The sequence below is a fragment of the Ursus arctos genome, unplaced genomic scaffold, assembly GCF_023065955.2.
Source record: "Ursus arctos isolate Adak ecotype North America unplaced genomic scaffold, UrsArc2.0 scaffold_3, whole genome shotgun sequence".
Lineage (NCBI taxonomy): Eukaryota > Metazoa > Chordata > Mammalia > Carnivora > Ursidae > Ursus > Ursus arctos.
Window position 1 is genome coordinate 43,825,856 of NW_026622985.1, and position 15,783 is coordinate 43,841,638.

At 36.9% G+C, this 15,783-nt stretch overlaps 1 protein-coding gene across 8 annotated transcripts in view; it reads right to left on the minus strand.

The window, feature by feature from the left end:
* The window catches only part of ETV1 (ETS variant transcription factor 1), a 91,791-nt gene extending 76,589 nt beyond the window's left edge, over window positions 1–15,202 (minus strand). Inside the window, exons 1-6 of one of the 8 annotated variants that reach the window (XM_026506727.4) lie at window positions 13,923–14,338; window positions 13,628–13,824; window positions 13,359–13,490; window positions 12,445–12,532; window positions 11,012–11,059; window positions 1,822–1,875 (exon numbers count right to left, since the gene is read on the minus strand). In XM_026506727.4, the coding sequence (XP_026362512.1) occupies window positions 1,822–1,875; window positions 11,012–11,059; window positions 12,445–12,532; window positions 13,359–13,403 (235 nt within the window). In that variant the 5' untranslated portion in view covers window positions 13,404–13,490; window positions 13,628–13,824; window positions 13,923–14,338. Of the gene's footprint in view, window positions 1–1,821; window positions 1,876–10,493; window positions 10,990–11,011; window positions 11,060–12,444; window positions 12,533–13,012; window positions 13,200–13,358; window positions 13,518–13,627; window positions 13,825–13,922; window positions 14,339–14,915 lie in introns of those variants that run through there. The other 7 variants (XM_026506720.4, XM_057304313.1, XM_057304312.1 and 4 more) reach the window with 7 other exon arrangements.
* Window positions 15,203–15,783: the final 581 nt, after the last annotated feature.

Sequence of the window (15,783 nt, forward strand, 5' to 3'; positions counted from 1 at the left end):
TCCCCTCCTCCTGGGGAAAGAGGAGGGAGGGAGAAGAAGTAATCAAAGTAGTTAAAAGAGAAAGGAAAAATCATCCCACGTGGACCAAGAGAAGAGTTCAAGAAGACGGAAGAGTCAAGAATACAAAAAAATGAAAAGAGGTCAGATAAGAACAAAAATTTCTTTCTGGTAGTGATTTTACCCTGGCATTTGGTATAGTATTGGAATCATTACCAATTTCTTCAGATGTAAAATGACTCAATGAGAATAATTCTCCCACTCAGATGACAGGTTTAGCTTTTAGAAAGGACTCAAGTGTCCCAAAGAAAGAGAAATGCTGGAAATGTGACCGTTCCCTTCCCACACTTTAAAGAAGAAAGGAAGGCCTTCCCTAGCCATCGTCCTTGGCTGTCATCTTTCTGGAAATTTCTAAGGATCTCAAATAAAGGTCTATATCATTGCTGAATAGGTTTCCTGAAATCGCCTAATAAATATATTCCAAGATCAAACAGCACACAAAATTCTCTTCTTAGATCAAAAATCAAGCTGGCAGAACAGCAGTTACCAGGGGCTTGGGGCAGTGAGAAGTTATTTTTTAGTAAGTACAGAGCTCAGAATGAGATGATGAGAAAGTTCTAGAGGTGGGCAGTGTTGATATTTATGCAACAATATGAGTCCCACTGAACTGCAGGCTTAAAAAATGGTTAAAATGGTAAATTTTCTCTTATGTATACTTTACCACAATAGAACAAAAAAAATTTTAATGAAGCTGAACTAAACACAGGAGGGAATCTGCATGTAACTTCTTACAACCCTTGACACCTGGGAAATTTAAAATACCAAACATAAAAGTGGACAACATTGCTCACAGACATCTGCTCCTTGAAGCACATAGGTATTTGTATTAGACGTGTGAGATTACGTGTGAGAATATGGGTCTGAAAAGCTGTAAGGTAGTAAGCATCTCTAGTTGCTGCTGATACTGCCCCCTGTGAAACTGTCAATGGTCTGGAAAAATGAAACAAGTTAGAGCTCTAAATGATACTGACAGAATGAAAACGTATTAGGTCACTTTCGTCATCAAGATGGCATTTATACCCCTTTCTTTACTCTTTACATGTCAGGTCAACAGCCTCAGTTAGTTGGTAGAATGGCAGAGCATAAATATGAGGAGGGAAGCCGGAGGCAGCCATGTTTGTACAGGCATAACGCTCACTCAGGGATTACCAGGAGGCGACTGTCCCATGAATCACAACTCATGCATTTTCTGACAGGCCATGGAGCAAGGCTCAGGGAAAGAAACACTGAAGGGATCCTAAGACAAGCCATGGGTTACTTCCATTTGTCTTACTGCAACCAGGAGGCAGAAAATGAAGCTAAAAATTACATCAAAGTAGGTGAAAGTTCATGAATGTAAAATAATACAAACCAACAAATTTTTATAAGTTACTCAATACACAGTCTCCCATGGATCTTAACTACTGACTTTCTCCCATCAGCATTCAGACTTTTTCTCATGAACATACCAAAAAGCTGAAAGTAAACACTTGCACATTCATAGATCACACACTATTTCTTCTTCAAAGGTATTAACCAAATACAGGACCATCTTTTCATCAGAACAGTTTTCCTCAGCTACTATGTGGAGCTCCACTCAGATCATACAGGGATTCCGCTGGTGTCACAACTCCACAAACAGAATCACCTCTTGACTATACGCTAAAAAGGTACCAACGTAACGCGAGAACAGACACTGGAGGTGGAAACCAACCAAAGAGAAAGAATGAAAGAAGGAAACAAGAAAGACAGAAAAATTCAAGAGATGAGTCATACTATACTTACAACTTTCAGTCTGATAGTCTGGCACAAACTGCTCATCATTGTCAGGTACCTGAGCTGAAGAAAAAAAAAATTAAAAAAAAAATTAAGAGAGAAACTGCCAAGGCATAAGGAATGTCAAGTAAGATCTTTTTCGGCTCAGGTCAAACCTATGATTATTTGCCAATGAGCTCCTGTTTAAAATGGTATTGACAGCAACACTTGGGAGGGAAAATAGAAGCAACCATGGATGTCAACTAGAAAACACAAGTGTCAGAAATCTAATTGTGGCAGTTGTGGTCCTTCTGAATATCACCTGCCAGATGGAAATAAAAGAGACAAACAAAATAGAAGAAGCTACAGGATTTCTATTAGCTGTGGGGCTTCTCTGCAAGAAGGGAGTAAGAAGTAGTTCAATTCACCCACTGCCAGTGCTGCAGCAGCCCATAACTACAGCCTTCTTTCAAATGATGTGCACTTACACACATCCCTCTGCTTTGACAGAAATGCCTGCATTTGGTCTACTCAGTCAATTGCAAATAAGACTACCATAATTAAAAGCGTTTGACCTAAATTTGGCCAAAATATGCTACAAAGCTTTTTTTTTTTTTTTTTACTGAAAGCATATCCATTGATTTTGGTCATATAGAAGAAAATAATATATTTTAGGGATTATGTCATAATAATAAAATTATAAATAATAAATTCCATCTTTTCTTGCAAAATATTTTCCTGGCAACTATACAACACTCATGAAAAGAATATCACTATTTCATCAGTCCTTGTGTCAAAGAACTTCCCTATTTTTAGTAAAGGAAAAAAATACTGAAGAGCAAGGACTTAATGTATTCGGCAGCAATCAAAACACAAGTACACGTTTTCACTTCTAAAATATTTTCATTGCGGTTGATTTAGACATAAAAATAACCTATTCCAAATTGATAATATATTACTAAAACAAGTTTTCACGTGCACACACAAATATACACCCTCATACACACATAAACGACATAAAATAGAATTTAGTTCCTTTTAATTTGGTAAAAAATAGAGGAGCTATCCTATTTAACTTTAGCTATGATCTGATTACTAGTACTACTTTATTAGTAATATCTAATACTGAAATGTTTTATCCAGTCAAGTCATATTAAAATAGATGTCAATTAATTTTTTAAAAAGAGCCTACTATGAATGGGAAATGTTTATGAACATAATCATTCGCTGTGGAAAAAGTTTCGGGTTGGTAGCTGAATGAGTTAAAAAAAATTCCCTATAAAAAGAAATTCTCTATTCAAAAATTTATATAAAAAAGAAATACAACATAGACAGGACTAAACATTCTTGTGTATCAGCTTAATCACATTTTTAAAAGCAGAACTATTTGGCTCAATAAAACTTACATCGTATTATAGGAGCAGAACCAATGATAATCCTGCCGATTGTTAAAATATATACAGCCTGACATTAAATTATTTCCTAACGTTCTCTGTACACCAATACTTCAGCCTATTAAAGACAAATTCTATCCTCTGTCACCAAAAAAATTAAGAACTTTCTTCCAAGTTATAAATGATCAGCATATAATGGAAGATGAGATTTTTTTCTTTTCATATTCCACTAACGTCTGCTACCATGGGCAACTAAAGCCATGCAAACTTCAAGTCACAGTTCTATGACTTCCTATCTATGTAAAGTATGTACACTATTTTAACCTATTTGAACTGTATTTTATTCATCAGTTTAATAGTGGTAATACAGGTTTTTTGTGGCGATTAAATTAAATCCTAAATGTTACTTCTTTTTTCCAAACTTTCACCTCCCACCCATTTCTTTCAATTCACACACACAAAACTACTTCAGTCATTATAATGCAAGTTTAAAATCTTCACTTCTCCTGAATTACACTGGAAAGAGATAAAAATAACAGCTAAAATGTGTACATTGGTATTCCCTTAACTATAAACATTTTTAACATTATAGCAAGCTTCATTTTTCTCACAGATTCATCTAAGTGGAGAAATAGCCTTTAAAACAAGTCTTCACACCAAAAAAATACAAAAATGTTTTCAATATCTATTTAATAAATAACAGCAGGTAGACAGAACCAAATCCTACACATTTTTTCCATCATACCCACATGTTTTGGTTTTCCTTCTAAATTAACAGCTAAACAGACATAACTATCGAGATGCAAAATTATCAACCACAGCAATTACTATGCTTATAAAAAGCCAACATTTACAAGAATCTAATAAAAGTGTAATATCCCTTTACAGGAATAGTTAAAAATAGCTGGTGAGTAACAAAAATATATTTGTAACCAAATATGCTGGTATGAATGTCCTAAAGGCCAGACATTATTTTTTCCTTACTATCATATCATAAGACAAAATTGCAACTCTGTGATATGTTTCACTGCAAGAAAGACATAAAAATCACTGATGGATATGTGGTATGTGTTGGGATAAGCATGGGGGGGGAGAAAAGCCAAATTTTTAGAAGAGGCAGGAAGTTATACTTCACAAATATATAGAAAATAGGTCCATAACAATTTGTAAAAAGAATAAGAATTGCTATAAGAATTGCTATTTCTGTTCTAACTCCTTAACATACTGAATAAATACTTCACACTTATGCCTGAACATATTACAGCATTTTAACAAAAAACATATGACTCACATTTTCACAGAAGCTAATCTTAAGAAACGGACTAGACCAAATGAAGCAGCATGCTACTTAAATAGACAAAGGCTTAAGTATACTTCTAATTTCAAGTTAGAGTAAAAGGAAAGCAGTTAACGAAAAACACACGTTGGATCTGGGCAAGGAAAATATGACAAAGTATTGCCACACTCATATCATACGTTTCCTTTTTTCCTCAATTCACGGGAATTCTGTGAAGCAGCAAACTACAGCCGCCTGAAAATCTGTGGCAAGCCATACCAACTCCAAAGCGGAAAATTAACCATAGAGGCCAACCTTTAAAAAACACTATTTTCACTGCTATCTACTATAAACTAGGCTTGGAATAATCACCTTTGGGGAATGAAAATGTTTCCCCACACTATGTAATTAAAGAGGAAGGGGAAGAGTAAGAAAGGACAAGGGGGAAAAGTATAGACCAAAAGACCAATAAAAGGCTTTCAAGAAGATTAAGCATGTGGATTTTATTGGTAATAGCTGGAACAGCTCTATCAGTTCATTGCACATTAATAGACAAGTTGCCATCAAGTCTCAGGACTCCGGCTTTAAAAGGGTAGGATCTGCTCTCTCAGCTCTTTGCTTTACCTAGATTATTATCCAAAGTTGTTGTGTTTTTTCTCTCTCTCTTTTACTGCATAGCAATACATACTATAAGAAATAAGCTCATGAAAATATTAATCATGATCTAGATGCCACAGAATCAGTAATCCTCATTTTTAGCTTCAGCATACTTCCTTAACTAACATTTCCGGGGGGCGAGGGCGATTTTTAAATAGAGTTCCTTTATTTTATGCTTAAACTTTCAAATGAAATACTAATTACTTAAGAAAAGGTGAGAGTTTTAAATATTTTCCAAGGTTGGCTGCAGTTAAGTAAGAATCCTCTGTTCCTTACAAACTAGGGGTCCGTGGAGTTTTCTTTTAAAGCTAGGAAAAAAGTGGAAAAATTACAAATGGAACAAATGTCAAGTATAAAAGGGGTTAATAGTTAATTAAAACCAGTTCTATCCACTGTAACAATGACCTGGAGCCAAACAAGGCGGAAGATGTATGAGTCATTCTTTCTGCCTGTGAATGAGACAGCTGATCTCCTCAGCAATTCCTCCAGACAAGCAGGCAGAACTGGAGTTCTGCCTCCATTCACAAAAACACAGTCCAGCATGAGCCATGTGGCCCAACCGCAATCTTTTCATGTCACACCCTTCCAGAGAGCTAAAGCAAGTCAACTTGAACTTGCAATAAACACACCAATTTTATTGCTCTATCTCAAATACTGCTCAGATCTGTTAAGGTATACATTTAAATAAGTGGCAAGTTTACAAAATTAAATCTATCTAGAGCTAGACAGACATCTATATCTATCTATCCATCTAAATATATATATACATATATATATTTAACCCATCCGGCTTTATAGGGTAACTATTCACAAAACCATAATTGTATAAAACTGAAAAGGAAGGAAAAAAGGAAGGAAGGAAGGAAGGAAGGAAGGAAGGAAACTAAGAGAGTGGAGGGAGGGAGGGAGGAAAAAATCATTCAAGAAATGTCTTATTTTTCTTACCTATTATTCAGATTTTCTTTTTCCTGAGGTAACAGATTATTGTTGAACTTTGTAGCATATCACTTTGAATCAAAGAATTAGCAACAAGTTTCTCTGAATAAACTTGAATTTTATTTTAAATAAAAGCAAAACAACAGGAAAATCAACCTTTGCACGGTGGTATTCTGTATACTCCTGAAACGAAGCTTCAGGCCATGGAACAAAATAATCATGAAGCCACTAAGCCTGGTTTTATACCACATCCACTTTTAAAATTAAAAATGATTGTACCGACGTATAAGCATTAATTAATACAGTAGTATAAACATATTTAAAGAAACAAACAAACAAAAAAAAAGCGGGGGGGGGGGGCTATTTCCCCATAACAGAAACATCTTTAATACTTGATGCTCTAAAAGAAAGAAAACAGTAAGTTTCAGCTGTCTTCAGTCTCAGATCAGCTTCCATTTCTAACTCTACACTGACCTACTACAGTGACTTGGAAACAAGCACAGCTTAAGAGCTGTTGTTTCTATTTTCTAATACTATGGAGGTCTGACTTTATTATTATCATTCTTTTAATTGTAAGCTTGTACACAGGTCAAAGGAAATAAAATTATGAAATTCAAGAAAATACACATGTCTTGTAACTGAACCAGAAAAGCAATATTTCATTAACACTGATTAGGACCCTCTGGGAAAGTATATCAAAGCTATACCACATCCAAGTTCTATTTTTAACAAACTTTTTTTTTTTATTTTGCAAGTAGACCCTAGATGAAAAGACATTTATATAATTTCAACAACTATTTTAAAATATAATACATTTACTCTACCTGCTCTCTTTTAATCAAGTCCAAATAAAAAGTCTTCTTTTCATATTTTAGAGTATTTCCTGGTACAACAAAAAGGGCCGAAGTAGCGCCCCTCCCCCTACACACGAAATAATTCTTGCTCAATACTAAGAAAAAGTATGGACTTCTGTAATTTAATGCTTAATTCTCATTTCCTTTTTCATGTAAACCACATAAAATAATGTAGTTTTTAAAGTCTTTAGCTCTTACCATATCACATAAAAAAATTAATGAGCACATATCCAATTTATGCTCCACTTTAACGAGAAACAGTATAATTGTTTGAAAAATAAAAATGAGTACAGTATGACTACTGTGCCTTGCAGATGACATGGATAGTGAGTAACAACAGCACACATTATTTAAAGGAACTTCACAGGAAATTATTTTGAATGTAAATTTAATATCAGCTTCTGAAGTAAATGGAGAGGATACAATGACATCTCTACAGTTAAGTTAACCTATTATTTGAAGGTCACACAAAACAAAAGAAAACAAGCCTTATCTGCACGAAGTAATAACCTTTGGTGTAGAAAGGTTGTTCTTGGAGATAAAACTTTGATTCAAGTGTGGGGGCAGCAGGAAACTTGACTTACTATGTAACACCATTGAAAAACATCCTACCCTGTGGCAGCAAATCACTGTTGACTTTCGTCCTTACTCTCACTGATGAAAAGGGACCTCAAGAACACCTAGATCCACATCAAAAACAATGTTCAAAAGTTGCTACGCATTTATATTAGATACACAGGAAATTTAGTACTTCTCTTCCAGTTGTTAGTAGGTAAGCTCTAATCAGCAATTTTAGAAGAATGCAATCCTTTTGAAACTCAATTTTCTATCCTTCTGTTTCTCTCCCTCACGCACAAAAGGGTCCATTTTAACTATGAATTTTTAGGACACCATTCACTAAAGCACCACTTAAAACAGAGGGTTAAGAATAAGACGTTACCACGATGCTGATAGGATTGATATATGAACTCATTATTTCATGGGATCAAATAATTGAAATTGCCTTTCTGTCAGCAGCAATCTAACTCAAAAGACAAAGAATCAATAAAGAATTGTACATAGTAAAATTATAATATAAAGTAGCTATGGCAAAATTTAAAATAGACACTTTTTTTTTTTAAGCGCTACTGTGGTCACTGAAAACATCTTTTCAATTTTCTTTAGGATGAGGTGTGAATATATTTGAATGTGGCAGATATGTCAAAAATATTTAAATTGCAGTGTTAGTACTTAGAAAGTGACACTAATACAAAGTTATATCCTTTACAAACATTTTTGATCCCCGTTTGGAAATTAAAAATATATTTCCATGCATCGCCCCAAATTACAGGACTTCAGCAAACTGAGAATACTGGCTCCAACCCTCGCCCTCAAATAGTCCAGCCTTATCTACCCCGAATGGTCCTTAGATATAAAACACATTTCATAATCCATAATAATTTACCTATGACTAATCCATATGTTGCACTTTAACTCTAATTTATAAAAATTCTTCTAGGAAAAAACAAACAGCTTGGTGTATATCATTTCCCAAGTATTCAGGGCTTTAATCACTTTTTAAAAACATGATTTTCATATGACACGACTTGACTCTCACGTCTAATAAGATTTTTAGACCTGTTTAACTTCCCAGTGGGATTCTAACTCATGAGAGAAACTTGGTTAATTGCCAATGATCTTTTTTAAAAGGGTCAAGATGACTTAAAAATTCCATGGTCACTTTCTTGGCTACCAAGCATTATGAAAAGAAATATATAAACAGACCCTAGTCTGCCAATTTGGCAATGTTTTAACTTCTGGATGTCCAGAAGGACAGAAATGGACAAATCTAGCTACAAAAAACCTAGTGTAATTTTAAGATCTCTTCTTAGTTCAAGACGTGGGATAAGTCAAGTTAAAATGCCAAAGCAAATAATATAATGATACAGAATTGCTAAAAATAAAAATAAATATGCAGTCTATTAACAAGTAGTAAAAAAAAAAAAAAAGAACTCTCTTTCCATTATTAGATTTTAAAAGTCCTATTAACAATATTTTGCTTATATCATGATAGGATAAATTAATGTAAACTATTTTGAAAACTGTTTACATTATTCTAAAATGCAGTCTTATCCATAGTCTGTAAACAGTCGCCCACCTGGGTATTCAATAAAACACTCCGAGGATTAATTCCTTAACTTATTTAAGCTTATGAATTATTTTCTAAGTAAACATCCATGTTCCTCCAAATACATCAGTCATTTTCTAGGTTTGTTTTATATAAAGTTAAATCTTGAGAGCTGATTTACAGGTATGTTAATAATCATGGGTAAGAATATATTCAGCGCAGTTTTAAAAGATTAACTTGGTAAGTTATTCAAATCACTTACCGAGCGACAAATAAACAAAACAAGTCAAAAGTACGAGACTGTACTAAAACTGATTGTAAAATGGCAAGAGTCTGTCACAGAATCCACACTTTAAAATTCCAGAAAAGAGTTGCTATGCACATGCAAAATCTGCCAGCAAGTGCACTGACTTGGAATCAATGAGACTTAAACATCTAAGAACTAACCTTCGAGAACAATTAAAATAGCTATTGCAAGTTATTTTAGAGAAGCGAACAAATTTCCTCATAAATGTAATGTCCTCACAACCTTCAACTTTGCAAAACTAACAGATCAAAGTTAACACAACGACCTCTGTGCACATTTTTCTTGAAAAAGTTAGGTTTGCATATATGGTTTATGTTGCAATAGTAAGTAATCTATTGCAATAAGTTTCATTTACAGAGACAAGCAAAATGATCTTTAAATAACTAAAACTTTCATGAATACTTACCTTTTACGAACATGCAAATACAATCACCCTTTCAAAGGGCTACTAGAAGAGCTATTTAACTTAAAAGATCTATAACGGCTGCAAAAGCTTTTTGGAGAACTAGAATATCAGCAAAACAAAGAAACTTATTTTACATGCTAACAGCAACTTGATGAACTGCAAGCAAGACCACCGATAAAACACTGCAGTCTGGCTCAAAGTAGCAACAGCAACACTTGGGTTCCATTTAAAGAGTCTCTCCTAACAACCTTAAAAATCTGTTCCAAAAATTGCGTGTTTCCCAGATAAAATACAGAAAGAAAGACAAATTATACTCAATGCTTAAATAGATGTAATTTTCTCTTTGTATTTCCCATAAAACACATCATAGGACAAAAGTAATATTTCACATCTATGACAAATTGAAAAGAAAAATTTCAAATTGTGGACAGCAACAGAAGTCCCTCAACATTAGGCATTTCTCAAGTTATAGTAAGCTGTATTGAAGCAATATTTCATTGTTCCTATAAAATAAAGTTTCACCCAATAAAAGATAACAATAGATTGCAACACACAATTTTAGTAAAAGGTAATTAAAAATAAGAGTAATGCCTTTAGATGTCACTTTGCTGTATTAAATAAATCCTAATAAAAGTGACACAAAAGCAAAAATCAATTTCAGCAAATATCACATAATAGTAACAAATAGAAAACATTTCTTTAAATCCTCAAATCCCCCAAAGATTTCTTTTAAAGCCATAGATTTCCTAAGTATTGGATACACACCTAACGTTCTGTGTTGTGAACAAGGTGGAAAGAAGACACTTGCACTTAAATCTTGAAGCATCCCGTCCTGATGAACCCAGAGAAACTAATTTCTGCCATCAGAAAAGTCCTCCACCAGAACACCAAATAATGATATGCGCTGCTCTAAAAGAAACAGCAAGCCGGGTTCTGGCTCTAGGAGGTCTCTCGAGGTACAATAATATAAACCTGATCAATTGCAATTAAAATCTGAACAGAGGCTTAGAACTTGAAGTCTTGGTGCATTAGTTCTTGCCAAAAGCAGATGTGATTGTGAGCTGGAAGCAATTTCTCCTGGTAATTTGTGATGACACTGGGTAGTGCAGCCCCAGATTCCCCAAAGACAAACTCATCAGAGACTCTAATGTATGCATGACACATGAGGTGGCTCTTTTAGAGCTCAATTAATTGGGCTGAACATTAAGACAGCAAGTTCAGGACTTTTTCCCCCCCTTCTAGAGTTGCTTTTCCCCTCCTTTTAAAGCAATTTTTTGCCTTACCTTCTGCAAGCCATGTTTCCTGTAATTGACTTAGATCTTGAAAGAGTTCTAAAAAACAAGTCAGAGACATAAACAAAAGATTTGAAAAACCTTTAGGCTCCATTAAATGGAAATGTTTGTCATGAAATTGGTATTAAGTATCAATTTAATTTGGGGAGGGGAGTCAATATAAAAAGAAAATAGGATTCATGGCTTAAATAGCTCAATAATCCTGCCATTTTAATGGCTATTAAGCAACACTTCTTTAAGAAATTCTTTTAGTGAATTAAATAATGAAGGCAGTATTTTCCCCTTTTAACAAACAATAAATAAGCTCAGGGACACTAAACACACATGCGCTAGGATTCACAAAAAGGCCAAGGTGAAGGTGTGTCTATTCCGGTAAACCTTTCTTAAATAGACTCAACTCTTGCAGAGGAAAGAGTAGAAAGGCTGACAATCACCTTCTTTTCTATCTTCTGAACCTTATATAAAAGATGTAACAGTACATGGTATAATTCTTAAAGCACTGTATGTTTTGAGTTTCAATGCCTCAAAACTAAAAGGGACAACTTTTAAAATACAAGATCTTAATTCTCTACATTAACAGATTTACAAAAGTCAAAGTGAGATAATTCTCTGGCACCTGTTTATTATCAAGTCCGAAACTGTGTATTCTGTCATAGTGGGAGAGAGAGGGTGTCCAATATGTATGAAGATTTAAGTTTCAGAATTCAACATGCCTAATCAAAACGGCAAACTGAACTTTGATAATTAAATCTAAGTATATTAAGTTCATTATGAATGCTCCCGTATGGCTAGAATACTTTATAATATATTGACCTCCTAACAGTGCATTAAAAAAAAATCTATAACCTAATTTCCCAAATAGGTATTCTAATTATAAATTAGGCCTTAATTATGATTCAGTGAACACTTGAAGGCCTATAAACAAGATATTATGACCTCACCCTGAAGTCATTAAAATCATCCATGAAAAGTTTGATAACAGTAAATGGTTTTAGTGTAAGGGGAAGGGGAAATCAAACAATGATTTACATCCTTTAACTTCTAATAAAGTAGAAAGGAGAAATTAAGTAGTATACCTAGCTGCTTACTTTGTCCCACCGCGTTGGGTATTTTAAAATTGTTACCTCAGTGTATGGGATTAGTTATGTGCCATATGGACACAAGTACTTAAACACAAAAGAATGATTAAAAGAAGGATGCCACTATTAAGTTTTTATTTCCTTCTTTCATTAGTTTGTGACAGGGCCATAAAATACCCTCCAATGCAAACTGTCACATTGTTAATTGCTCCAAGTAAAAGTCTCAGTTAAATGCAGTAATTTGAAAGAGTCTTATTTTTAAGCTAAGACTGAAGTGCTCCTCACCTTTATGAGGATGGGGAGTATAGGTAAAGAGGGGGGATTCAACCCAAAATCAAACCTCACCTTCTGAATCATGAGCCAGATCTCTGTTAATGAATTTTCTTTTCCTGACATTTGTTGGTTTCTCGTTACAATTTCTCCCACGCTGATTCTACAAAGGGAAAGATAAAATCCTTTAAAAAAAATGTAAACCTCAGATGTCACACACACAAAAAACCACATGCATACATAAGTCTACTGGATCCTCTCTCTAAATAGAAAAATAAAAGTCCATAGTATCAATTCTAATACTCATTTTCACCGTTCACTTGACAGTGAAAGCTTAGGCTGAAAATTCAACAACCAGGGAGAGTTGCTTCCCAGCGCCAAGCGTAACACACGACTACTTATCAGTCATATATTCATGGCATCTCAGCATCAAAACAACATTAAGCAATCACACTTAAAGTCGTTTTTAGCTGGATCAAAGCTAGACTAAAATACCGTGAATTTCATTCTCTCTGATACCACCCCCCAAAACAAAAAATAAAAATAGAGTGGTGAAATAAAAAACATGAGGAAAAAAATGAGACGATAAAAAAAGAAACAAAAACACCCCATGTAAACAGAAAGTGTCAGCATTTGTCTCAACTTCATTCTTTTCAATGTGGCAGACAAACCCAGCCAAAAACTTTGAGTGCAGCAGCTGCTGCTGCCCTCCATCTCCTCTTCCACTCATCTTGGGCACTTTAATCAGAAAAAAAAAGGGGGGGGGTCTTAAAAACAAAACTATGCCTTATCCAAATCACTGAAAGGTAAGCTCATTTTGAAGATTGGGCTTCTAGAAGCAGAGTCGCCCTACAGTGGCAACAAAGCAGATAAAGTATCTGCAATTCCAGCCCCCTTACCCCCTCCCTTCTCATTCTCTCCCTCCTCCCCCGCCCCCCCTCCCGTTGGAGTCAAGTTTATAAACAGCAACTTTCGAACTGATCACTCACATTGGTGACCATGTAAGGCACTTGCTGGTCATAAAATCCATCCATTCTGCTGCTCTTCGCAAATCTCAGCTGAGTGTTTTATATTTTGAGCATTTAGCTGGAGATTTCCTCGGGATCTGGACTTCTATCAACCTAGAGGGGAACAAGATGGCTTTTAGGCTAAAAAAAAAAAAAAAAAAATCATGAATGAAGCTCTTGAATTTGCATAGCTAATTACCCTCCGACAGTCCCATTCACAAAAATAACCCTCCCTACACCGCCTCCTTCACCTGGATCCAAAGAGAGCCAAGAGAGTTCACAATTTACATATTTTCGGCAGTAGCAAATATCCGAACAAGAGGCGATGTATTTATTTACACTCTCGATGTTTCCCTGCGCGGTCGGTGTACCCCGGGCAGCTCTGATTCGCAAACGTGTGCAAAACTAGCAATGGCGATCAACGAGACTTGCTTTGCACCTAACGGGACTAAAGAGACGGAGACACCTCTTTCATAAGGATAGTTTTTGCAACCCACAACCATGCAATTATCTGGAGAGACATAAAAAGTTGTTGGAAAGACCCACCTGAAGGCCACGCTAGGCGAACGGCTGCAAAAAATTCCCTCCAAATTTAATAAAAACATTAATTATTGCCCAGCACTTCCCCTTTGGAAGCCGAAAGCGCCTCTGACAGAGCTCAATTCGGTGGTTTTTCCTCTACTTCTCCTCCAGGGGCCTCCAATCCAAACTGATGGATCGCTGCCTCCCATTGGCTCCGCGTCTCTTTCACAAGATCAGATTTCTAGCTGTCAATCAGGCGGCTTGCTGCCCCTTCTCGTGGATCTCTCGCGCCCCTCTTCCTAGCGGATGCTCCGCGGGCTGGCGCAGTATCCACAGCCTACGAACGCCACAGAGGAAATCAACTGCCTTCCTAACGCGCGGCTTATTGTTTAGGCGTCCGGGACACTGAAGCCATGTGTATCGAGTCGTTAGTATTCCTTACTGGTGTGTTCCGTCCACTATTGGGCTGATTCCCTAAATCACTTTTGTTCGGTTTGGGTATATACTCTGAAGTGCGATCCACCAAGCCCACGCCTCCTTACTCCCCCGAATCCTCTCCCTCAAGATCTCCAGCTCCCCCCCCCCCCACTTTTAATCTGATAAGGAGCTCACCTCGCTCGACAGACTCCTTCCCACTAAGCTTTTGGCCCAAATTATTTTCCCGTTTTTCAACACCCAGCACCACTTTTTAACGGCCACCCTCAAGTAAAACAAGATCCTATCGTTCATGGGACAGTAAAATAAAGAATCTATGAGCCAAAGCACCTGGGAACTGAGGAATTGCTTGTTAGGAGCGGTTGCGTTGGGAGGGAAATTTAGCAGGACCACAGAGCAATCTAGGTGAGGAAAAGTATAAAAAACAAATGTGTCCCACGTGTGCACTGGGACAAGGTGCTTCCAGTCCACTGTGGAGGTGGGGAGGACCAGGGAGGGAATGGGGTGGCTCGGATATCCTAGGGACCCGCACGTTTCCTGAGCTTTTGTTATGTACACACGGAGGCGGAGGGTGTCACTTACTGTACTTGACGCTTTCACTTCCTCTCCAGCTTTTAAACCGCCAGAGCCCGGAGCTGGGGGCGAGCGGTGATGAGGCTCGGGTTTCAAGGACAATGATCGGGACGTTAAAAAGTGTGGGCTGCAACTCTGAAACCACTTTGCCTTGACGCGCCTATGAGGCTTGGAGCTCTAAAAAGTCGCTTAGGAAGCAGCCTCGGCCCAACAGTGGATGGGGAGGCCGTGGGGATGAGACCAGGGACTTTGTGGTGTTGAAATTCACTTGTGATCCTGATGGCGACCAGAGCTGGAGCCCAAAGGACGTTTCCGGCAGCTGTTCCGCCCGTAGGGAAACGTGCTGGAGTTCTCAATTTCTATTTGAAAGTTTCCTTCCTTAAATGGAACGTGATGGACACGCATTTAAATGAGAGTGTGAGCCCACAGGACTCAATTCCGGACCCATGCAGGGAACTAGAAAGGTAAATATCTGTCAAAAATATATATATTTTTTTAAATAAACAACAGAAAAAGTATTACTGGGGAAAGACCCAATAACTGTGGACAGCCAAGGACACCCACCATGCATTCCCTGAAACTAGTTAATCCAAGTAGCCCCTGCAAACGCGAGCACATACAAGCATTTTGAGCGGGAACTGCACTTTAACCTCGGCCACGAAGGGGTTCCGGGCACAGCCTGATTCTCCAAGCGGAATAGTGAGGCTGAGGGGTACATTCAGAGGGTGCAATCAGGCGAGGAGCCAATAGCACGGGTGTCCCGCCGCCCAGCATTCCCGGGAAAAACCAGCCTCTGTAACGTGAGCAACAGTTTCCAAAGACCTTCTCAGCGGCCAGAGCCTGACGGGTATCCAGGGTAACCGAGAGGGGGCGGAGC